The 26137-nt window shown below is 43.6% G+C and overlaps 1 protein-coding gene across 5 annotated transcripts in view; it reads left to right on the top strand.

Annotated features, from left to right (window-relative positions):
- The window catches only part of PRDM6 (PR/SET domain 6), a 318762-nt gene that overhangs the window by 266604 nt on the left and 26021 nt on the right, over positions 1 to 26137 (top strand). For 3 of the 5 annotated variants that reach the window (XM_029619808.1, XM_029619825.1, XM_029619835.1), the window contains exon 7: positions 71 to 127. The exons of the other annotated variants lie outside the window; for them this stretch is intronic. In XM_029619808.1, the coding sequence (XP_029475668.1) occupies positions 71 to 127 (57 nt within the window). The remainder of the gene's footprint in view (positions 1 to 70; positions 128 to 26137) is intronic. 5 annotated transcript variants of the gene reach the window in all.

The raw sequence follows: 26137 nt of genomic DNA, 5'->3' as shown, positions 1-26137 counted from the left end.
ATTAAAGAAGGTTGATTTTCCAGCACCCAGTTCCCAGTCCCAAAAAATTCCAACACTTTAAATATTGCAGACCAAAGAACAATTGTACAAGAGTATCTGACGAGAAGGGAGTGCCAGGGAAGAAGCTGTAAGTAAATTAACCATTCTTTACTGACCTAAGTCATTTTAATTAAAGCCAACATTAACTAATTCCTACAAATGTAGGGTGGTCAGCAGAAATCATAAATGATGTCTTAGCAAAAATAAGTTATTTTATGGTAGTTTACTCTGTGCCTTGCTTGAAGGGAAACTATCACAAAATATTTTTCTTCTCTATCTATCTTGTGTACTGTCACTCTTTTTTTTTCCTGCCATTTTGCTCCTTTATTTTGATCTGATTTCATAGTCTCCTAAAATGATGCTTGTTTTTATTTCAGCCATGGCTGCTGAAGGTCCCCAGGGCTTTGGGGTTACAGGCTTGATTTGATGAGGTCATAGTGTCTGAGACACCTACAGTGCTGCCATTGACCAGACTAAGTCACTGTGATATCATTAGGATCCCATACTCATGCATTATTAAGAACAAAAAAATCAGACTATCTTGGGACGGGAACTAGAAAACCAGGACTGGATTGATATTTCATCATGATGTGCAATTTAGTTGGCAGCACTGATAAAAGAATCTTGTATAATGTTACAGTACAGTATTTCTCGACTCTGCAGTTTGAGGCTGGAAAGGATGCCAAAGTAAATAGCTATTTTGGAAAACGCTGCTGTCTGCATTGTTAGCTGCAGTTACAGGGAATCTACATCCCCGGTTGTTGCCACATTACATTGGTTACCGGTGTCATATTGTTTAAGATTGCCTGCCTGATGGTCAGCACCTTTTGCAGTGGGGGTGCTGCTTATTTTGAAAAGCCCACTTGATATTAACTTCATTCATCTCAGAGTACTCTCTCTTAGAGGAACCCTCTTTTAAAAAGGTCTGTCTGGTGTGCACCCGGAAATGTGCCTTTTGCTGGATCAGCTTGCCTCTTGAGCCTTGTCTGAGCACCTGGTTTTGCACTTTAGGAAACTGGTGAAGACGTTCTTTATTTTTTCTGCAGTCTTTCTGTAGGCTTTTGTCATTGTTTTCTGCTTCTTTTGTGCTTATTACTGTTTTATGATGAATTTTATTGTTTATTATATGTTTTCTTTGTTCATCTCATGGATGATACATTGTACCTCACTCAGAGTGTCTTTGGACAAATGGATGAGTATTAAATATGATTAAATAAATAAAAGAAAATACTCAAAATATAGTGCCATTCAAAACTGGAGCAGAAGCTGCAGTGTGATGATAAGTATACCATGAAGCAATTTAGGCTTGGCCTGCTTTGTGCTGTGGATTGTATTAGCTGCCTCTCTTCGCTGTGCATGAGCCTGATTCTTCTTTTCTGGCCATGCAAATTCAGGCAATCTTAGTCCCCTATAAATAAAAAAAAGGCAGGGAATTCAATGTGTGGTCCATGACATCAACGCGTACGAAGGGCAAGAAGCCACATTTATTTATTAATATTTATATCCATCTGATTCTGAGCCATCAGCTCCTGGTGGAAAACAGAGAAATAAATACAACAAACGTAATGAAACTAAAATACTGTTAAATGAACAGTAATAAAGCAGGCCATCATCATGTCAAGCTGCCCATGCTTCAGTCTCTACACCACCTCATTGGTTTACCGTCGTAAAGCCTTATACAACTCAGTTCCATAAGTATAACAGGAAAAGTCCCAGCACTCACACGTGGAAAACCCCCCACTTATTACAGCCATAAAACAAACTGCAAATGTGTTAACAAGCTACAGGCAGGCAGAGTCAGCAATTATCCAACTATAACACCACCTCCCCCAATTTTAACAATCTTTATTCTCCTTTGTTCACATATAGGTGTTCTCTGTATGAAGGAGCCACATTCACATGAACACATCTTTCTCTTATACACACCATGCAGTCTCTTCCCTGTTGTCATGGTCTTACAGTTTCCAGCAACTTTCACTATGGGAGTCCCATTTGTAACTCAAGGGCTCCATCACTGCTTCACCTAGCCTGTATCTCCAGCAGTCATGCTGTAATGAGGATGCTCTCTCTTAATCCATCCCAGCCTTACAAGTACTTTGATGCCTTATACAGCAAATCTAGTGAACTTGTTGGCTGGCACAGTCCTTTCTAACAGGCCGATACAGTACAGTGCGCTCCAACGGAGCGCACTGTTAGCCTGCTATTGGACACGCGTTTTCCCTTACCCCTTATTCAGTAAGGGGAGGAAAACGCGCATCCAACCCGCCACACCTATTAGCACCCTCAACATGCAAATACATGTTGATGGCCCTATTAGGTATGCGCGCGGGATACAGAAAGTAAAATGTACAGCCAAGCCGCACATTTTACTTTCAGAAATTAGCGCCGACCCAAAGGTAGGCGCTAATTACTTCCGGCACCGGGAAAGTGCACAGAAAAGCAGTAAAAACTGCTTTTCTGTGCACCCTCCGACTTAATATCATGGCAATATTAAGTTGGAGGTCCCGAAGAGTAAAAAAAAGTTAAAAAAAAAAAATAAATTTGAATTCGGCCTGCGGGTGTCGGGCCAAAAACCAGACGCTCAATTTTGCCAGTGTCTGGTTTACAAGCCCGTGGTTTCCGAGCCCGTGGCTGTCAAACCCGCTGACAGCTGCCGCTCCGGGCTAAAAAGAGGCACTATGGACGTGCTAGTGTCCCTAGCGCCTCCTTTTCCCCGTTTCTACCACACCACCTAATTTGAATTCTGAATCGCGCGCGCCGGGAGAGCAGGCGTTCATCCGCTCTCCCGCGGACTTTACTGAATCGGCCTGTAAATCAGCAAAAAGAGCACTGAATAGGTCCTGTGTATTGGTACATGGGGAAGACAAGATGCCCTCTCAAAACTAGGATGATAGAACATAGGTCTTGTTTGAATAAAGCACGAATCACAGCACCTTTGGTATCTCACTGTTTGGAATACTCTCATGGTTTTGACTCATTACGAGCATGTGTCTTGGAACAGCTTTTTCCATCCTGGCGCGGTGGAGATTTTAACACAGCTCTGTTACAAGAAGAACAGCGTTGGACTCACTTGTTGATACCGTGCATCCCACTGGCCTTAACTCTGCTCTAGAATTACAAGTTTTCCTATGCCAACTGCTTTGAAGCCATACACATAGTTTGTTGATATGGTCGCCAAGACAGCAAAGCGTCATGATGTTATCACGTTCAATTTTATGCTGGCTATTTACTTTTCACAACCTGTTCAAAGCGGTCTCTGTCCCGTTTCTATGAAGAATCACTGCGAGACTTGGCATCCATAAGAAGGAGGTTGGCTCTTCTACTTCACCAAGTTAAGTGAAAATTTCTGATTTCACGTCTGATTCTGTCTTTTCTATTGTTGCTCCTAAGGTTATTTGCTCCTGATGAAGCTGCAATTCTGCAGCGAAACACCGGCCACTGTCAGGTTCAGAGACAAACACACTGTACAGTTGGGACAGACGACTTACCTGTTTAACATCATTACAGGCTTTCGAGCCGTTCCATACGGATTATAAATTTATTTTCACAGACTTTGCAGCTGTTTCAGATGGACTATAAAAATATTTCTACTCCGGTATTTTTCAACATTCTTTTTAGGCTACATAGCCGTTAAGAGCCGCAGATGATTATCAGACCGGACGGTTCAACTTTGGATGGTTGAACACGTTGCCAGGCTCGCTGATGCGGCATCTTATAAAACAGTATATTTATTTACTTATACACATTGTTAGATCCTTTGGATCCGCTTGGTATTGATAGAGCCACGTTAAACTATTTATAGGTGGTGCCTTTTGTTCATCAACGGTCCTTTCTAAGCCAGGATACCATGCACATCTCCTGCTGTCGGTACTCATGCCATGTGCATGCCAGAGAACACATCTGGAGGACTAGAGAATGAATGTTTTTATTTGCTCTTCTTGCCCCTGAATAAGATTTTGAGTGTTTTCTAAATATAGTACAATATAGTAGTTGAATATTAATTTTTATGGCAGTATTCAGGAAAACCTAATATGTGATTGCTATTTGCCTGGTGAAACCCCAGACCTTTGAGATTGAATCACGACCACAATTCCATACCAGTAGGCAACTCTGGATACTTTTTATTTATTTAAAATTATGTTTATACCACATATCATAAAATCTAAGAGGTTTACAATTTTGTATATACGTAAACATAAAATTAAAATCAAACAAATAACTTGACTTGTAATATACAAATTCCGCAAATCAAACTACATGGTATAAAAATGAGTAAAAATAAAATCAACAAACAATTAAAATCAATCTTAAAATATATTTATTTATTTTATTTATTTTATTTATTATTTTTATTATACCGAGTTTCATGATATGAATCACATCAACCCGGTTTACAATTAACAATGTGAATAACTGCAGAGAGTAACATGGTAGAAACATTTCCCAATTCGACAATAAAATAAAATAAAATCACAGATAAAATAAAATAAAATCAAATCACAGATAAACAGAAACCCTAGACACATTTCAACCATCTAATAGAGCCCTCCTGTAAGCATTCTTAATGAATGTGATACTGCATATTAAAACAATCCTAGTACCAGCCTATTATTCGTCAAAGCTTTGTTTAAAAAGCCATGTTTTAAGAAGTTTTTTGAATGCCTTAGAATCCTTTGTAACATGTAGTTGTTTGGGCATACTATTTCATAACAGCGGGCCAGCCACTGATATTGCACTCTCTCGCACTTCACCCAAATGGGCTTGCGGAATTGAAGACACTGCAAGGAGACACTTATTTACAGAGCGTAAACATCTTTGAGGTGTATAAAAATGGAATCTTGTTCCTAACCAAATATTTTCTAAATTGTAAACAGTTTTTATGAATCAACATTAAAACCTTATGAGTTCTAAAAAAAAAAACTGGTAACCAATGAAGGTCAAACAAAACCGGTGTAATGTGATCGTACCTACTTACGCTTGAAAGCACTTTAGCAGCAGAGTTCTGTAGCAAATATAGCGGCCTGATTGTGTTCTTGGTAAGCCAAGTAATAGAGAATTGCAATAGTCCATGATAGTAAAAAGAAGCATCTGTAAAACTAATCTAAAATCACTTGATTCTAAATAAGGTTTTAAGTGACATAAGATTCTAAACTTGAAGCAACCTGTTTTCACAATTGTGCGTACCTGCTCATTCATGGATAATTTAGAATCTAACTGAACTACTAAATTCCATAGAGCCCTAGATTAAGAGATTTCAAAACCTTCAAAATGGAAGGTCTTCAGTAAATGACCTTTTCACAAGCACTAAAATTTCAGATTTACTAGCATTCAAAGCCCAACCGTTGTAGCATATCCATGTTTTAATCGTTTGGAGATAGATGGTCAATTCCTTCAGGGCAGTAAGTATTGTATCCTTAATTGGGATACAAATTGAATGTCATCAGCAAAGATTCTAAAATCTAACCTAATCCACCTAATAGTTTGTACAAAGTTACAAGATGTATATATTAAACAGTGAAGCTGACAACAGAGACCCCTGAGGAACACTAGTTTTGATTTTAATCCACTGTGAAGTTTGGTTTTCAAAAGTAACTTGGAAACTCTGATCAGTAAGGAAAGAAGAGAACCATTGTAAAACCGAGTCAGTGATTCCTAGCGCCACCAAATGAGCTTTCAAAAGATTGTGATCTATCGTATCGAAAGCTCCTGATACATCAAGCAGCACCAACAAATATCTCTATCCAAAATCACTTAAAATTGTGTCAGATAAAGATAATAATACATTATCCATACTATTTTGATGATTTAAATCTTTTATATATTAATTACTACACTAGAACGGTGGTTCCCAACCTGGGGTCCATGGACCTCCAGGGATTTGCAAGATCATCCTAGGGGGGTCCTCTAGAAGGAATACAAGAAAGTTCAGCTAGGGAGAAAATGAGCAGGCTATTGCTACCTGTGATTAGCTGAGCTGCTGCCACAGGCCAGCAGGAAGAGGGACAGAGAGGAGCCATTCACACCCATTAGAAACCGCAAATTTAAGTGCCACATGTTTAGCAGAGGTGGGGAAGAGAGGGACTGACTGTAAACCCTATTGCTGCATTTTGTAAGGATGTGGAGAAGAGATGGGCCAATTGCAACTGGCAGAACCTTTGAAGCCTCTGATGCACAATGAGGAAGGCAGAGGAAACTGGGTTATCACAGCAGTGAGAAACATTTCCCACTTCTACCACATGCTCTGCCACTGGCCTGACAGAGAGAGAAGAAGAAGAGATGAGAGCTGAGTAGAAAGGGGAAAATAGGACTGGGGTAGAGAGTATTAGGGGGAAGAATGAATGAGATAAGAATGAAGAAATGGTGGATAAAGAGAGAGACAGGAATCCTTGATTGACTTGGAGTGAGAGTGGATGCCATCTATAGAGGAGAGAAGGAGAGGACCCCAGGAATCATGCTGGACAGATAGAGAGTGAGGGAAGGATATAGGGTCACCATTGTCCAAGAGAGAAGAAGGGAAAGATGACCACCGGGGATCAAGGAGAAGTCTCATTGTAAAGCAGGCTATTGTTTTGCTTTTTCTAAATTTTAAACTATTTTGTGATTATCATTTGTCTTAATTGTGTTGTATTATGTGTATATAATTGTAATCCACATTGAACTTACAGTGGAATCGTGGAATAAAAGACCTGTAAATAAATGTGTTTGTAAGATTCCTAAAAAAAATAAGTAGGCTGAAAGGGGGTCAATTTTCAGGGAAAGTAAGCAGGGCCGGAGCTAGCTCTTTTGCTGCCCCTGTGTGAACAATTTCTGTGCTGCCCCCCTTCCCCCATTCATTTAGTCTCTGTCTCAGGTCCACCAAATAAAGAAAGTCCAGCTCCCTCCAGCGATACAGACTTTAAAAACTGACACCTCCCCCAACCTGCAGGTATTCACCCCCTGCTCCAGAATCCATGGCCAGTGCAAGGATATTAATTGCCCTAGGTGAACCTTATAGCCTTGCACAATGCCTCCCCGCTCCCCATCGCCCCCTGGCCAACTCCAAACACACAGTTAATAGTTACACTTTTATAATAACTGTTAGGATTCGTGGGTTTCGTGGACCCTTGGCCCAAGGTGGAGGTTGATGCTACCTGAGGGGTAGGCCCCACAGGTCCTCACTGTCAGGAGGCAAGGTCAACTGCAGCAGGGACACGACTATAGTTCAGTAGAGTGAGAACGTCCTGCGTCACTGCCACGTGATCACAGGTACCTGCACTGAGCTATACTGTGAGGCGCCCCGAGGAGCAGGGTGGAGAGGCACAGTTTGAAGGAGTCACAGTACTTAGGCAGGACTGAAGATACGAAGTACTAGAGAGGGAACCTCCAAGGCAGCTGCGCACCAGACAGGCCCCGAGGAGTAGGGAGCACAGAGGTAGGATCCCTGAAGGAGTAATGCAGAGACTGTCCCGAGGGGCGGGAGAGCATGGCAACAGAGTCTCTGGTGTGATGACGTAGGGCTGCCCCGAGGAGCGGGGAAGCGTAGAGTAAGGCCACTGGTGCAATGACATAGAGATTGCCCCTTGGAGCGGGGAAGTGTAGAGTCAAAGTCTGTGATGAAGTATCGTAGAGGTTGCCCCGAGGAGCGAGGAAGCGCGGAGTCAAAGTCTCTTGTGAAATGACGTAGGCTGCCCTGAGGAGCGGGGAAGTGTAGAGTCAAAGTCTCTGGTGAAATGACGTAGGCTGCCCTGAGGAGCGGGGAAGAGTAGAGTCAAAGTCTCTGGTGAAATGACGTAGGCTGCCCTGAGGAGCGGGGAAGTGTAGAGTCAAAGGTGTGGTAAGGTAGAGACTGCCCCGAGGAGCGGGGAAGCATAGAAATGGGATCTCTGGTGAGAAGCGCAGGAGCCACCCCGAGGAGCGGGGAAGCCTGGAGACAAGGTCTCCCAAAGGAAGCGCAAGCAGGCCCCCGAGGAGCGGGTACCTGAGCCAGAGTCCAGATCAGCAGGTGGAGATCCAAGGCAGGAACCACGGGTCCGGAGAGACAGGAACAAGCACCAGTGAGGTGAAGGAACTCGTTTTCAAGTCAGTTTCCATAGGCCAAAGGGGGTGCTTAAATATCCCAAGGTAATGATGTAATCAATAGGGGTCGGCCCAGGGATTCCCGCCATTGGCCCTTTAAATAGAGAACAGATGGCACGCACACGCGCCTGGGAAGGCCTGGAGTCGGGGCGTGGGCTGGCGGCGTCCCAGCTGCCACGTGGAGCAAGGAGGGCCAGGAACAGCGCGGCGACAATGGCTGGCCAGAGCCGTGAGTTCCCCTGGAGTGGAGGGCCAGGCATAGCAGGATGTGAGTTTGGTCGTCCGCAGGTGGCCGTGGCCGACGGTCACCTGCAATAACATTTTACATTAAAAATATCAAAGTACAGTATTCTAAGGTTTATTTACATGCACTTCAGTGATTCCAACCAGAAATCTCTGCAAAAACACCTCACTTGGAACCCATATGGTTTCAGGCCTATTGTAATGTGTGTTGTTTGAGAGCTTGACCCTCCTAAAGCACTAAAACAGTTCCTATTAGGAGAATACCTCACCTCAGTCATACACGGGGAACATAAACAGACCCTCACCAAATACAGAATACAACAACCAGAAAGTGGAAATACAATGCACAGACAAAAACTGAACTAGAAGCCACAATAAGCAAGACTTTATGCAGTGCAACAATGAAAAATCAGAACCATTACCATTCCTCAAACATCAAATAATAAAATCAAGAAATAATAAATACAAAATCATAATAATAAAACATACTACTACTACTAATATTTCAAAAACAACTGATATACAATTTTTTTAAATGTCCCAAACACCAATAAAATATTTCAAAATAGCAGTCACATCAAATAACACCCAAAAATAAAACTAAAAAGGATTTCAAAAAATGTTCACTCTCCATTCCTGGGAATTTTTGATTTCCAGTCACCCTGAGATTGTCATGGATTAGTGTGAGTGGGGTGCACACATTCTCTTCTCTCTTTCTTATATACTCACACACAAGCTCACACACACACACACACACACACACACACACCCACACACATAAATATATGTTCACACACACACAAAAAAAACCCAGGCAGGCTTCAATTCTCTCGCTCACATAAACATACATACACACACACACAATCCAGGCAGTTTCCATTCTCTCTCTGTGTGTCACACACACACAAAATCCAGGCAGGCTCCAATTCTCACTCTCTCTCATACACACACAATTCAGGCAGGCTCCCATTCTCTCTCACACACTCATCCCAGGCAGGCTCCTATTTTCACACACACACATCCATCCCAGGCAGGTTCCCATTCACACACGTAACCCAGGATGGTTCCCATTCACCCACAAGCCACACCATACCCATCTATTCCAGGCAGGCTCCCATTCACATAGACTGGCAAAAACACCAGAGAATATAAATAATAAAACAAACGAAAAAGCATAGCATGGATTATCCTGCAAAACTAAATGTTCTTTTAAATATCCAGAGTAGGAGCAGGGGAAGATGTTAAATGTCTAGAATCCCAAAAAGCCTGTAATTGTTCAGGAACAGAAAATATGTAACAATACGTTTGTATGGATATCTTAACATAAATGAAGCTCCTAAAGAAATAGTTGCTTGCCTTTTGTTATGGCATGCAAAAATTAAAGAGAAGCGTGTGGAGGTCCATGAAACGTTTTGAATCAAGAAGGGGTCCATAGTCCCTGAAAGGTTGGGAATCCCTGTACTAGAACAATTAGGGGCCTGTTTACTAAGGGCTGTTAAGACTGTAATGCACATTAAGTCAATGTTGTTACATTAACAATAATGCACTTGCATTGCCATTAATACAAAAATTTCCTACCTGACTCAGAAAATATTTAAACAAGCTGTTTCACATGCAACTATATGCAAATAAATGCACACCTGCTCATAAATATTCAAATGAGCTACCATGAATCGTGTTTAACTTGTGGGTTAATCATGGAGCTTAACCCAAGGACCTAAGTATAATTTAGAAGGTTATTTTAGATATATTATTTGATGCTGTATACAGATTTGAGTGACCTTCTGAAGCTCAGGGAGATATTTTACAGTATAAATTCTGCTATAAAAAAGGTGTAGTCAAGTTATTAAATTAGCCCTCCATGGAGGCTAATAAATGGTCTGATGTGGGTCATCATCTCCCTCCCATTCCCCCCCCTTTGCCCGAGTCATATCAGATAACCCCCTTGGGATCACTTTCCTCCTCCATGAATCAATCAGTGGCCCCCTCTGCACCGATCCTCCACACTTAGTCAAGATACAGCTTCTGCCAGGCTAATAACCCCCCCCACCACCACCTCCCTACCTACCCCCTTGCTGGTCTTCAATGGAAATGTTGGGAGCAGGAGGGAGTTCTCCTCCCTCCTACTCCTCTGATGCCGAGTGACGAAATGGCACTCCCAGTGACCTCATTTGCTCCTTTGCCTGACTCGTGCGTCACTGACGCAGTACCTGCGGTGGTAAGGCGTCCACGTAAAATGCTTAATGCCCTCTGGTAAATCGGGTGTGAAAGCTAAAGCTGAGGCCTGTGTTTAAACTGGGCACCGACCATGGATTTTAACACGACTTAGTGCATGGGCCCCTTGCGGGTTACCAGTTCTGTCTCTCCCTGTGCCTGCCTCTTCCAGCTCTGTGCTGTGCAGCATCACTACCTGTGGTGCACTGTGGGAACTGAGAGCTCTGAAAACATAGACTAGATGCCCACCTGTCAGCCTTTCATTGCTTTCTCGGATCTTAAACTTTTGTCAAATGGCGCATCAGAAAGTTATCCCAGCACCTAAGAAAACTGAAACAAAGGGTAAGGGTTATATGGTTAGGCTTTGTGGTTGCTGCTACCTTCCTTTTAAACTGTACTGGAAGCTAGGAGGCCTATAATGCTAGACTGTAGTCTACTACATTACCCATCGATTGTACCACACAATTTCTAGCTTTCAGTAGCTTTTCAGGGGTCCTTGGCTCTTCATTAAATACAGTTATTTCTGTCCTTGGCCTTAATAGCACAAAATGTATGATGTGGGCAGGTAGCTGTAAATCCAGAGACGTTTGGCCCATGCCAGTTTGCCTTATGCAGTGAAAGATATTCAGGGTCTGTCCTTGGGATATGTGAGCCTGTCCTGTGGAGAGTCACTTCCGTGCACGGTGATTCACACACCACTGACTTTCACCCAACAAAGAGCCCTGGTGAATATCTTTACCGTTTCTTTGTAGTTTAAGCCCTCTCTTTATGAAAATGTTCCACCACATGATATGAAATTACATGTCAAGGTGAGGGGTGAGAGAGGCTTTTTCTAGTGTTGGCAGTGTGGTTGCCCGTGTTACTCCACTCAGATGCAGAGGTCAACGGATACACTGTAGGTGATAACATTTTACGGGACTAACTTAATACACTTGTGACAAGCTTTTGAGAGGTGGCCAACTATTTAACAGGACAGAATGGCACCCGCTCTCAAAATGCGTGCATAGCCCCCTTTTCTGGGTGCGCGATACACAATGCAAATGAGGGGGTCACGCTAAAAGGAGGTGCTAGAGACGATTACGCACCCCTAGCGCCTCCTTGGCCCAGGAGAGGTGGCTGTCAGCGGGCTTGGAAGCTCCTAAAATTGAGCATCCGTTTCCCTAACCTGACCCGCTGGCATTTAAAAACAAATTTTTTTAATCTTTTTTTTTTTTTTTTTTTATCTTTTGGTTCCTCCCGCAGTATTTTCTGCTTTTCTGTACACTTTTTCGGGTAGACGTTAATTTGTGAGCGTAAAATGTGTGGATCGGCTGCACATTGTTTCCCCCTATCCCAGGTGAATAACTAATAGCCTCATCAACATGCATTTGCATGTGATGAGCGCTATTAATTTGGGGGGGGGGGGGGATTGGATACATGTTTTTGACGTGCTAAATCCAACAGTGGGTTAAACAGTGCACTCTTTACAGTATCGGCCTGAATGTAAATTACAAACCCTACTACAGTGATGATGTTTTCTTCTCAAAGCTGTAAAGAGCTGTAAAGTAAAAGGATGGGGGAGAGGGTGTGGTATGTGTGATGTGTTTTGTTGAGGGGTGAGAAAACCAGTCTTCTTATTAAGTCTCTTGTTATTTTCACAGTGTTTGATCATTTTAAATTAGATTGTCTTATACTCTGGTAGTTTTGAAGTTCCTTTACAGTATCCTGATAAAAAAAAAAAAGCAAAAAGCCATTGATGCAGTCATTTCCTGAAAGGGTCAGAAGTTAAAGACAAATATAAACTTTCGCAGACACAAAAGGATACTCCTGTGTGGGAATGATTAAGGGGGCAAGTAAAACAAGTATTTTAAAAGTGCGTATAGTGGTACCACAGGGGTGGCACGCTGCAGGGCTGTGAAGGCACGTGGCAGTGCTGCAGCGGGGGGTGCGAGCCTCTCAGACCCTTGGAGGAGGAGGGGGAGAGAAACTGAATGGCAGGGGCGGGAACAGGAAGTAGGAAAAGATGGGGGGATGAATGAACAGTGACCCGAGAGGGTTAGGAAGTTGGAGGATTTGAGGGTTGGAAAGGCTGTGCAGGAGCTGTGGTCTGCGCAGGTGATGGGAGGGGAATTTATGGCACTGGTGGAGGAGGGGGGGATAGGAGCTATGGCAGTTGTGGGTTCTATTTTTGCCCTTTTTAAGGACAATATTGGCCACATGTGTGCTAAATATCTGTGTTGCATGTGTTAAAACTCTCCCAAAATTAGTAAGGGAGAAACAAACACAGCAAGCCTTTGACATTGTTGTAATACAGTTGGCTTAAGAAAGTAAGCAGCTCAAGTCTTGCAGTATTTATACAAGGGCTCGTCTCATTCTCTGCCCATAGAAAACAGACTTTTTGTAGTTCCCACTTTCTGGAATATATCGAAAGCAAGGTGCTTGAGATAAGCAGTGGAGTAGTGCTCATAAGGTTTCTCCCCATTGCATTCTGAGTAACTATTTTACCTTTAGATGCCTCCCTGCTTGTCCACACACACATCTATGGAGATTTGAATCCGGATCGCCAAAACCAGAAGAGGTTTGGGTTTTCTGAGTGAAGCGAGCCAAGGGATTAGGTAGCAGGAAATGTTACTGCAAATTCCATCTGAACCCCATCCCGCAGCAAGCAGGCCCAGACAATTTGGGAGCCCTTAGTTTTAGCAGGGACTCTGACATCTCATGGCGAGGAATCCGCCTGCGCTGTGGCTTGATTTCTGTCTTGCTTGTCATGAACAGGGTCATTTCAAAGTCTCTTCCGCAGGTAAAAAATCGGAAGTGTTTTACCCACGGAAATGGCCTGGTATAACATTGCCCAGCCCGTAGGCGAGTAAACTTATGTGCATATGTCCAGTGGGCGTGTACTTTTACCCGCAGTGTGCGGAGGCATTCCCGGGGGCTTGGGGGGGCGTTCGCTCTTACAAGCAGTACTTTTGCATTTTCAAAAGTATGCACTTAATTTTCCTGGAAAAAAGTCTGTGTGTAAATTAGCAGGTGTCTGTGTGTGCGGGGGGTGTAGTTTCGGTGAGATTATTTTCAGAGTGAAAGTACGTGCATACGTTCCCTTTGACAATTGTGCGGAACCTTTGCATGTATTTGCCGTCTTAATTTATAGGGGCTGTTGCAGAATTACAATGTAAATAGATGCAGTTGTTGCGCTTTCGTTTCGAAACCCCATGCAGAGAGGACGACTTGTGAAATTAATCACATCCAGCGCTTCAGGCAGAAGTTACAAGAATAAAAGATGAATTGGTTGTATTAAATGGCTTATTGTTCACTCTAGTAGCAGTCGCAATAGATAACCAGAGGCTAGTAATTGTTAATAGCCCTCTTTCCTATTAGAAAAATCAATTGCTGCAGAATATGACATATCTTAATATGTTCTTACCTGTAAAAAATGGTCAGACTCCATACCAGAACATTTTTTTTTTCTTTTTTGATGCGCATGGATTTCACGAAGTTTACCGTCTTCTCTCGTATTTCTTGACTTTCAGAAACGTGTTTTGTTTGCTTTCGGAAACTAATAAAACAGGAAGACGTGCTACAATTAGTAACGGGATTAGTATTCTTATTGCAATGAATACTAAGAAAACTAATCATAGGTTTCCTGGATGTCTTTATTCAAGGTGTCCCCTTCCAGGACTGAGTTAGGAAAGTGCTCAAGAATCATTTAAGTGCGGACCAGGCACATTTTTCAATCAACAATAAGTGTAGTGGGGAGGGAGGGAGGTGAGCGATTATAGAAATAACCGCATTGCTGGCAGGCTCGCAGACAACTCTGCAGCTGTGGACCTGCAAGCTTATTTTCAAAGGGAAATTGCTCCATCACCGTTACAGAGCTCCCATGTACTTTGCCCCTGTGTGGGAGCAGGTATAAAACAGAGGCCCGGAGATGTGTGCAGCGATCCCAAAATGAAATCTCTGCAGGCGTTTGGCCTCCCTCGTCCTAGCCCCACCCACTTTTCTGCATGAAATTCTGCCCACACTTTTACCCAGCACTAAAAGGATGTGGAGGCTGCTTTTACATGGAGAGGCATGCATTTACCTGCATTAAATCTTGTGCAAATTTCTATCTAGCGGGCCAATACAGTAAAAATCGCGGGAGAGCACCCGCTCTCCTGGCGCACACACAGGCCACTCTCCTGTGCGCGCGATACAGTAAATAAATTTATCTAAATTAAGCCCAGCGGTAAAAAGAGGCGCTAGGGACACTAGCGCGTCCCTAGCTCCTCTTTTCGGACAGGAGCGGCGGCTTTCAGTGGGTTTGACAGCCGACGCTCAATTTTGCCGGCGTCAGTTCTTGGGCCCGCTGACAGCCACGGGTTCAGAAACTGGACGCTGGCAAAATTGAGCGTCCAGTTTTCAAGCCGTGGGCCTATTTCAAATTTTTTTTTAATACTTTTTTAAACTTTCAGGACCTCCGACTTAATATCGCCATGATATTAAGTCGGAGGGTGCACAGAAAAGCAGTTTTTACTGCTTTTCTGTGCATTTGGAGAAATTAGCGCCTACCTTTGGGTAGGCGCTAATTTCTGAAAGTAAAATGTGCGGCTTGGCTGCACATTTTACTTACTGAATCGCGCGGGAATACCTAATAGGGCCATCAACATGCATTTGCATGTTGCTGGCGCTATTAGGTTCAGTGGGGTTGGATGCATGTTTTGGACGCGCTATTACCCCTTATTGAATAAGGGGTAAAGCTAGCGCGTCAAAAACGCGCATCCAAATGCCGGCTAACAGTGCGCTCCTATCGACCTGTAAGTTATCAGAGGACAGACCTAAGAATGGGGTCACAGGAACAGCAAGTTAGTTAAGGCAGAAAATGTAAAGCTGCTGGAGTCATGGAAGGGGGTGGAGAGAAGGTTGTTCCGCAGGCATTTTTTTAAATTGTATTTGTTTTGAAGAAATTAAGTTCTTGTATACAGCCTTTCATATCTTTGACACAGACAAATCCATCATTTAAAGGAGGCAGTCTATAACAGGAAAACAATTGTAACTGTTTGCAGAGGGCAAAACAGACGTTTAGAAGGATGTTGTTTGTAAGAGAATAGAGAAGATAAAGCATCCTATCTACTTAGAAGTCAATATTCAAAGGGATCTAGTTGGCTTAGTGAGGATTCAGCAGCTAGATCAAAGCATAAGTGAGGTAATGGGCTATAACATTAATATGTGAGTCAGCCGTGCGCCTAAGCTACACTAATTTTCAAAGAAAACTCTGCACATAAACTGTCTTTGAAAATGATCAGAAATAAAACACACAAACCAGCCTATACAAAGTTACGCATGCTTTTTGGAGGATCTATTTTGTGCATGTATATTTACCTACATATTTTTCAAAATCAAAAGTATGCGCATAAATCCCAACTCTGTCCCAATTCTGCCTCCCAGAATACCCATTTTTGTGCGTATGAGCGTATGCGTGAAGTCAAGTTGTATACATACTTTTATGTGTACAAATCCCAGGCAATTTGTAACAAGCCATCTACTCACATAAGCCTAGGTTTTGTGCGTGTATATCACTTTGAAAATTACCCCCTTAATGCTCACCATGGAATGTCAGAGGATAGGGAGATACATAAATGATGTCTCTCTGAAGTACTCCAACTTTTCCGGTGCTATTGGTGACCTGTTTTCTGATGCAAATTAGAACTTCTCTTTCCTGTATACAGAGGATGAGCATGCTTGTTCTATAACAAGCTGCTAGTTATCCTTTTTATGTCTTAGTCCATGGCTCTGTTTTTATAATCAAAGTTGTTTTCCATCTTGTTTCTTTTCTTCCTTATTTACTTGAAATATTTGAATCCACGTGATTGGCATGAATTCAGATTGGGGATCTGATTATTTATTTGTTTCGCACTCTACTGGAAGAGTCATTCTGGCATGCCAATATTTTGTATGTATAGTCAAATTTCCAGTCAGAATAAAAATCCAGTGTGAGCTTTTATAGTATCTGAGAGTGTAGTAAATAAATTAATACTAAGTCGTGGTAGGCTCTCAATGCTACTAGCACTTAGCATTTAGCCAAGGCGGGAGCAGGTAAGGCCATGTCCTCCTTAAAACATAAGACTTGCCATACTAGGTCAGACCAAAGGCCCATCAAGCCCAGTATCCTGTTTCCAAGAGTGGCCAATTCAGGTCACAAGTACTTGGCAAGATCCCAAGGCATAGATTCTGCAACTCCACCTTAATAATGGTTTAAGGACTTTTCCTCTAGGAACTTATCCAAAACCTTTTTTTAAATACAGCAACACTAATAGCTTTATCACATCCTCTGGCTATGAATTCCAGAGCTTAATTATTCGTTGAGTAAAAAAATATTTTCTCTTTGTTATGTTTTCTGGGAACGCTGGGGAGAAATCCCGGCTGAGGGGTTTCCGTGTGCCCTTGGGCCTCTGCCCGATTCCAGACGAATCTAGGACCAAACTGAGGGTTGGCGATGTGTCCCAGCATGGACGGAGACAAGGTCTTACCCTCTGCTGGACCTGTATGCTTCCAGAGCCAACAAGTTGATGTTGGTAGATGAACAGTCCTCTGACCGTTCCCAGCCCTTTCGGACCTGCCGCTTAGGAATGGCATGAAGCAGCAGGCCGGATTGAGGATGAGGGCAGCAGAGGCCTTGTGACACAGAAGACACTGGAAGTAGATGAGAATCTTGGAAGACTCTTGACAAGACAAGGAGCTTGGAAGACTCTTAGACGAGACGAGAAGCTGGGAAGGTTAGTCATTGGCACTGTCTCTCAAGGCGCCCTACACAGCCCACTACTCAGGGCGGACCCAATGGGCTGGTCACGGACCACCCTGTCCCACAGCCTAAGGAGACTGTCATGGACCACGTGGGAGTGGGACGAGCACAGGAAGAGGATCCAGCCCAGGCGATACACCAATGACGAAGCCGGTGTCACCCAGAGAACCACAAGAGCTGGCAGGTCAGGAAGGCTCAGGAGCGCAGGAAATGAATCCAGCTGCAGGCAACTCCAATGACAGAGTAAGTGTCACCCGGAGAACCATGGAGCTGGCAGGTCAGGAGAACTTGAAGGCACTGGAGAAGAACATCAGGAAGGCAGAGACATCAGGAAGCAAGACATCGGGAAGCCTGGACAAGGGACCTGAGGAGACGGACCACAAGAACAGACGAGACATGGAGTTCCAACGAAGACGGAGACCTGACAGAGCGCTGGAAGATAGGGACTTCCAGGAGTGAAGTAACTCCAATGCAAGGCAAGGGTGAAATGCAGGAGCAGCCCTTTTATAGGGCTGACACAGGAAATAGTCCTTAGGTGGGGCCCAGGGCATATCCGGCCATGGGCCCTTTAAATCTAGCAAGGAGGTGCAGCCGCGCGCCTAGGAGCAGGAACAGGAAGCTGTGCAGGACCATGGTCAGCGGCCCTGCACAGACGCCGATGAGGACAAAGCAGGGCTGGGCCGAAGAGCAGGCCCCGACGTCGGCAGCTGCTGCTGCCGCTGCAGGAGGAAGCAGAGGCGTCTCCGGTTACCAGGCAAGCCCGGGGATTGCGGCCTCTGGCCGCGAAGATGACACTGGGTTCGGTGGCGGCTCCAGCCTCGAAGAAGCATGGCAGCAGACCTGCCGTGCCGGGGAGGTAGCCCAAAGTCCGCGGCTCCTGCCGCTGTGAAGAAGGAGAGCTGAAGGGCAGCCTCCGGGCCGCAAAGGCAACGGAGTCCGCGGCACCGGCCGCAGAGAAGGCCCGACGTCGGCGGCGTCCGGCCGCATCGGGAAGGCAGCAGCAGGGAGGTAAGGAGCCTGCTCGTGGGGGAAACCCATGGACAGGATTCATGACATCTTATTAATTTTAAATGTATCAACTAGTAACTTAATTTTGTGTCTCCTAGTCTTTCTACTCTTTGAAAGCATAAACAGCTGATTAGCATTTACTCAATCCATTCCTCACATTATTTTAAAAACTCTATCATATATCCCTTCAGCCCTTTGTTCTCCAAGCAGAAGCGTCTTAACCTCTTTAGCCTTTCCTCATAGGGAAATCATTTTATCTCCTTTATCTTTTTGGTCACCCTTCATTGTACCTTTTCTAATTCTGCTATATCTTTTTTGAGATGTGGTGACCAGAACTGCACACAATACTCAAGATGAGGACACACCATGGAGCAATACAGAGGCATTATGATATTCTCTGTTTTATTCTTCATACCTTTCCTGACAATTCCTAGCATTCTATTTTTTTTTTGGTTGCTGCTGCTGCTGCTCTCTGAGCAGAAGATTTCAATGTATTATCAATGATAATGCTTAATTTCTTTTCCTGAATGATGACTCCTAATGTGGAACCTTGCATTGTGTAGCTATAATTTGGGTTACTGTTCCCTAAGTTCATCACTTTACACTTGTCCACATTAAATTTCATTTGCCATTTGCATGCCAGTCTCCCAGTTTTTCAAGGTCCTCTTGCAATTTCTGACAATTCTCTTGTGATTTAACAACTTTGAATAATTTTGTGTCAGCAAATTTGATTACCTTGCTTGTTCCCATTTCCAGGTCATTTATAAATATATTAAAAATCAGTGGTCCCAGAACAAATCTCTGGGACACTCCACCATTCACCTTTCTGCACCGGGAAAAATGATCATTTAGCCCTACTCTCTATTTTCTTTCTTTTTACCAGTTTGCAATCCACAATAGCGTACTTCCTTCTGTCCCATGATTTTTTATTTTCTAAGAAGTCTCTCATGAGGGACTTTGTGAAATGCTTTCTGGAAATTCAGATACACTATATCAACTGGCTCACCTTTATCCATATGTTTATTTATACCCTCAAAAAATGTAGCAGATTGGTGAGGAAAGATGGCTAAATCCATTCTGGCTTTGTCCCATTAAACTATGCCTATCTATCAGCAGTTTTGATCTTTTTGTTAGTTTTTACCTTTTTTCCTGGCACAGACTTGCTGGTCTGTAGTTTCCTGGATTAACCCTTGACCACTTTTAAAAATTGGTGTTACATTGGCAACCCTTCAATCTTCAGATATTGTAAACAATTTTAATGATAGTTTACAGATTTCCAATAGCAGGCCCACAATTTCAGTGTCAGTTCTTTCAGCACTCTGGGATATATGCCATCTGGTCCAAGTGATTTGCTACTTTTTAGTTTGTCAATTTGTCCTAGTGCATCTTCCAGGTTCACTGAGATTTGTTTCAGTTCCTCTGAATCATCACCTTTGAATATCATTTCTGACATGAGTATCTCTCTTACATCTTCCACAGTGAAGACAAAGGCAAAGAATTCAGTTAGTCTTTCTGCTATGGCTTTGTTATCCCCAAGTGCCCCTTCTTCCCCTTGATCATCTAATAGTACAACTGACTCCCTCGCAGGTTTTTTTTACTTCGAATGTACCTGTAGAAGTCTTTATTATGAGGTTTAGTGTCCTTGGCAAGCTTCTTTTCATATTTTCTGTTTGCTTCCTTATCAATACTTTGCATTTAACTTACCAGTTCTTATACAGTTTCCTGTTTTCTTCATACGGATCCCTTTTCCATTTATTGAAAGATGGGGTTTTTTTAGCTTTTATAGACTCTCTCTCCTTAACAATTCCAGTAGTCATTTAGCCTTCCTTCCATCTTTTCTATTGTGTGGAAATCATCTAGTCTGGATGGACCCTGAAAACAAGTCGGAAGCCGATCCAGTTGGCTGTGTAGCAGTAAAGATAACGAGAATCGGATAATGGAAAAAGCCCTTTATTGAATTTGCCCGACTCTGGCTGAGTTTCGCTCTTTAGTCGAGAGCTGCCTCAGGGGCAATCAATGTTAGCAGGACTTATTGTGTGCCTGCAGGGCCTAAGCCTCAGGTTGTATGCATCCACTAAAACCTGTTTATCATAAATCTCTACTTTGAACCATGTGGTAATATCATGTAGCACCAATGATCACTTCGTTCAGTTTGTGTCATCAAAACTCAGATAGGACATATGTGACTGCGGAGTGTGTCAACGAGGATTCAGATAAGGTTATATTGCGGCTGAATCCTCGTTGACACACTCCGCAGTCACATATGTCCTATCTGAGTTTTGATGACAGAAACTGAACGAAGTGATCATTGGTGCTACATGATATTACCACATGGTTCAAAGTAGAGATTTATGATTAAACAGGTTTTAGTGGATGCATACAACCTGAGGCTTAGGCCCTGCAGGCACACAATAAGTCCTGCTAACATTGATTGCCCCTGAGGCAGCTCTCGACTAAAGAACGAAACTCGGCCAGAGTCGGGCAAATTCAATAAAGGGCTTTTTCCATTATCTGATTCTCGTTATCTTTACTGCTACACATACATCTAGTCTGGACTTCCCAGATAGTATTTTTATACAACATCCATGCCTGATCTAAGCTCTTAACCTTTGCAGGTGCACCTTTCAGTTCTTTCCTAATCATTTTCCTAATTTTATCATAGTCACCTTTTTGAATGATAAATGCTGTCGCAGTAGATTTCTTTAGTGGCTCCCTCCAGTTATTAAGTCAAATTTCATCCTGTTGTGATCACTATTGCCAAATGGCTCCAGCACTGTTAACTCTTGTACCAAATCCTGTGTTCCACTAAGGACTAACTCTAAAATAGTTTCCCCTTTTGTTGGTTCTTGTAACAGCTATTCCATGGAGTAGTCATTTATTTCATCCAAGAACTTTACCTCTCTAGCATGTCCTGCTGTGACATTCACCCAGTCAATACTATGGTAATTGAACCCCCCATTATTAATGTTCTACTGATTTTGCTAGCCTCTGTAATTTCTTTTAGCATTTCATTGTCTGTTTGTTCATTCTGGCCAGGTGGATAATAATACACCCACACTGCTATTTTATTCCTTTTTTACCTGGAATTTCTATCCATAAAGATTCAACATTTCTTTTTGTTTCTCTTGTAAGCATGGGGTGCAGTTGCTTGCTTGAGAGATTGAGCCCATGGATTACAGCACAACTCAGGATGGAGTTCCAAAGCACATACCATGAGAGGCAAGTGCATCCAAGCATGGGCTGGTCTTGGAACATAACTTGGACCTGTAACAATGCTCTCAGACCTTTGCTGAACCTGCATGCACAGAGTGAAACTCAACAACACAATACTGGTCTCTGGGGTAGCCCTCCAGCCACTCGATAACCCTTTTGAACCTGTTGCTTGGAATGGTGAGTGCATCAGGACAGACAAAGGCTAAGGACAGAACATGGCATGACGAGGAATATGGACGAAGACACTGAAGGCTTGGAACTTGGGTGAAGACTAGGAACTTGGACGAAGACTTGAATCTCAGGAACATGAACAAAGGCTCTGGAGATGAAGAACATGGACAAAGACTCAGGTTCAGGCTAGAGTTCAGTTTCCCAGGGCACTGCACCTCAGCGCGCCCTAAACAGCTGGTCGTGGACCACGCTGCCCCACTGTGCGTTCTACACAACCTGCCACAGGTTGGTCATGGACCACGCTGGGATCAAGACAGGCTCAGAACTGAGACTCAGATGAGGACAGGAGCCAAGACATCCCTTGGAACGAGGATCATGACTTGGAACAAGGATCATAGCTTGGAACTAGGAACAAGGAGATCCCCTGGCTGGACAAGCTTCATGAGTCCTGGAACTGGGTACATGACTAGAAACTCGAGACTTGACTTGGAACTTGAATTGGAACTCTAAAAACATGACTGGACTCCAAGGACTTGATCCAGCGAAGACGGAGTTGGAGACAGGCCCTGTACCAGGAAGCGCCCTACACATCCCCCAAGGGCTGGTCAAGGACCATGATGTTGGCACACCTGTAGGAAGGACAAGGAAAAATCTAGAAGGCTGACCTTGGAACGAAGGCAGGGACATCAGGAAACTGATTGAAGATTCAGAAAACTCGGACGAGGCAAACACTCAGAAGACTAGAACGAAGCACTGACGAGAAACCATGAACACAATAAGTCCTGCTAACATTGATTGCCCCTGAGGCAGCTCTCGACTAAAGAACGAAACTCGGCCAGAGTCGGGCAAATTCAATAAAGGGCTTTTTCCATTATCTGATTCTCGTTATCTTTACTGCTACACATACATCTAGTCTGGACTTCCCAGATAGTATTTTTATACAACATCCATGCCTGATCTAAGCTCTTAACCTTTGCAGGTGCACCTTTCAGTTCTTTCCTAATCATTTTCCTATGAATATGAAGGAGCTTCCATGAAGAACAAGGTGACCAGGAACATGGAACAGGAATAAGAAGACCAGGAACATCCAACAAAGAACATGAAGACCATCAAGACAGGAGTATGACCACGGAAGACCTTACAGGATGACGAGACCATGGACACCAATGAACACTCTTGAGAAGGCCTGAGGAAGTGGCAGAGAAGCCCTTTTATAGGGCTGCAGGACCGATGAAGCAGGACATCATCAAATGAGGCCGCGGGGCTTTTCCAACTGCGAGCCCTTTAAATTAAGAAGAGAGGTGTGCGCGCCTAAACAGGAGCCAGTGTCAGGGCAAGAGCGGCAGCATCAGCGGCGTATCTGCTGTGAAGATGGCAGAGTCAGTGGTGGTCCCATCACGAAGAACAGGCAGAACAGCGGCAGCTCCCAGCCACAAAGATGGCATTGGCAGCCCTCCCAGCCGCTAAAGAATGGCAGCAGCGGCAGCTCTCAGCAGCACTGAGGAGGCAGAAGCATCAGCAGCACTGAGTGGCAGCAGCGGCACTCTGGCCACAGCGAACAACCAGGCCGGCGTCCCGCTGGCAGAGGTGAGAGGCCATACACGAGCTTGTCCCATGGTGGCATCACAACAGTTTCCTGCAAAACTTTTATGTTAAGTAACTCAATGCCCTCTTTAATATATAGTGCTACCCCTTCACCAATTTGATCCATCCTATCATTTCGATATAATTTTTACTCTGGTATTATAGTGTCCCATTGGTTATCTTCCTTCCACTAGGTCTCTGAGATGCCAGACATATCTACCTCTTCATCCAGTGCTATACACTCCAACTTCCTCATCTTATTTTTTAGACTTCTAGCATTTGTATATAGACATTTTAAAATAAGTTTTTGCTTGTATTAACAACCCGCTTATCAACTTACAGGGGTGATTTGGAATATTTCTGCTTTGTCTGCTCTTTATTTAAATTCACCTGGTCTATTTTTGCATTTATTTCATCCTCTCTACTGGGATACCCTAGTTTTCCTTTTCTTGCAGTATCCTTCAAAGATACATCATTGGAACCACGGGCTTCTGAGAGATTGTTGGCTTTCCCCCCTCATCTAGTTTAAAAGTTATGTTATCTCCTTTTTAAAGGTTAGTGTCAGCAGCCTGGATCCACTCTGGTTAAGATTGAGCCCATCCTATGGGAAAAGGACCAGCTTCCCCAAAATGAAGCCCCGTTCCTAACAAAGCTAAAACTCTCTTCCCTGCACCATTGTCTCTTCCATGCATTGAGAGTCTGGAGCTCTGCCTGCTTCTGGGGTCCTGCACGTGGAACGGGGAGCACTTCTGAGAATGCTATCCTGCATTTCAACTTTCTACCTAAAATCCTATATTTGGCTTCCAGAACCTCCATTCTGCACTTTGCTATGTCATTGGTACCAACATGTACCAAGACAGCTGGCTCCTCCCCAGAACTAAAATCCTGTTTGTGATATGTGAGGTTCGCTACCGTCACACCAGGTAGACAAGTTACCAAGCAATCCTCACATCCACCTGCCACCCAGCTATCAACCTTCCTAATAATCGAATTACTAGCTACAACAGCCGTCCTAACCCTTCCCTCTTGGGCATGTGTCCTTGGAGATCTATCCTGGATGAGAGAGGATACTACATCACCTCGAGGACAGGTCCTGTCTACAAGATTGTTTCCTGCCTCATCAAAATGATGCTCTCCTTCCAAGTGACCTTTCTCCTCCAAGGCAGCACAGGGGCTGTCAGATTGGAGGCGGGACTTCTCTACTATATCCCTGAAGGTCTCCTCTATATACCTCTCTATCTCTCTTAGCTCCTCCATGTCTGCCACTCTAGCCTCCAGAGATCGGATTCGGTCTCTGAAGGCTATGAGCCCTTTGTGGGAAAGATTGTTTTGGGGGGAGGAATTCAGTTGATTTTGGGAAGGGTGAATTGGGGTTAGGAGGGAGACAGAGGGAAATGAGGCCACTGGGGAATTTCATTTAATCCAAAAAGGGGACGGAAGTTGGAGGATAGGGATGCTGTGCTGCTCAGTGATTAAAAAAGAAAGAGGACCAGGAGGTAGGGGATCGAGGCACTTCTACAGGACTGATTAAAAAAAATGAAAAGTGGATTGGGAGCGTGGGAGGGAAGGATCCCTGGGGCTCTTCTTAAATTCAAATAGGAAGCAGGAGGGAGGGAAATGGGTTGGGAACATAGGGGGGGGGGTATTTCTTTATTTTAATGGGGAGCAAAGAAAGGAAGGGAGAGATCATCAGCTTATTTTTTATACTATATATATAGAGAGAGCACTGATTTTCAACTTGATCCAGCTAAATTTAACCAGGAAAGACAACCTACTAAATATAGATTGGCTAGATTTTGGAAAATATTCAGCTCAAAATCTAGTCAGTTAGGTTCAGGTGAATATTCCCCCTAAAGATAACTTACTAAAATTATCCAGTTATCTTGGTGGATCTTTCAATATCTACCTCTAAATATTTTACCTAGACACAAAATAGGAGTACAAAGATCCCATGGAGAAGATATATTTGGTTTTGTCAAGTTCTTTTTCAGTAGATACATTGAATAAAGTCTGTTAAAAACTAGCAGGTCAGTATTCAGCAGTGTAGAGAGCAGGATGTTAGCCAGATAAGGTTACTAGACTAACTTTACCTTTTAATCTACTGAATACACTCTTTCAAAGTTACCCAGATAAAGTTATCTAAGCAACTTTGATGCTCATCAGACTATTGAATATTGTATAAAAGAAAAACGTAGTGGGCCAAGCATAGGGCATGATCCCCCCTCCCGCCCCGTCCCACCACTCATCCAAGTTCCAAAGAAAAGCCAAGGCCGAGCTACCCCCTTCTCCAACCCCCTTTCAATCACTATGGCACTTGATCACTGATTGTTCTTCATTGACAAACAGGCAAGAGTTAGCCATAACACATGGGTGATGTCATCCAATAGCGCCAACACATATGCAGCTGTCAGAGTTCAGTAAAAACTGTACTGAGTATGCTCGAGAGTTTCCACACATATTCTGCCTTGTGAGCCACTCATTCTTTCTTCATCCAAGCTATTGCACAGATGAATTCCAATCTATCTCTCTTAAATATTTTTGGTTTTTGCCTTAGTGCTACTGGTTCATCGTTTCTTCTGTTTTGTTTTGTTTTTTTGCCTCTGCCTCGGCAGCCCTGAAACAAAACTTTTAAGTTCTAAAAAGAAGTAAAACATTTGATGAGTATGGATATGCCCCAGAGCCAGGGAGCCTGTGTTCAGCAGTTTCAAGGCCTGCCTCTGTGAGTGTCGGATGTTCATCGTGGATATACAGTCAATCTGCTCTCGCTGTCTGGGCCCGGATCATGATTCCTCCAACTGCACCAGCTGTGGTTGGATATCCCCTAGGGCACAGCTACACTGCACCTGAAAGATG

Source organism: Rhinatrema bivittatum, chromosome 1 (genome assembly GCF_901001135.1).
Source record: "Rhinatrema bivittatum chromosome 1, aRhiBiv1.1, whole genome shotgun sequence".
In the NCBI taxonomy this organism is placed as follows: Eukaryota; Metazoa; Chordata; class Amphibia; order Gymnophiona; family Rhinatrematidae; genus Rhinatrema; species Rhinatrema bivittatum.
Note: the sequence above shows the minus strand (reverse complement) of the source record. Positions and strands in the feature narration are given on the sequence as shown.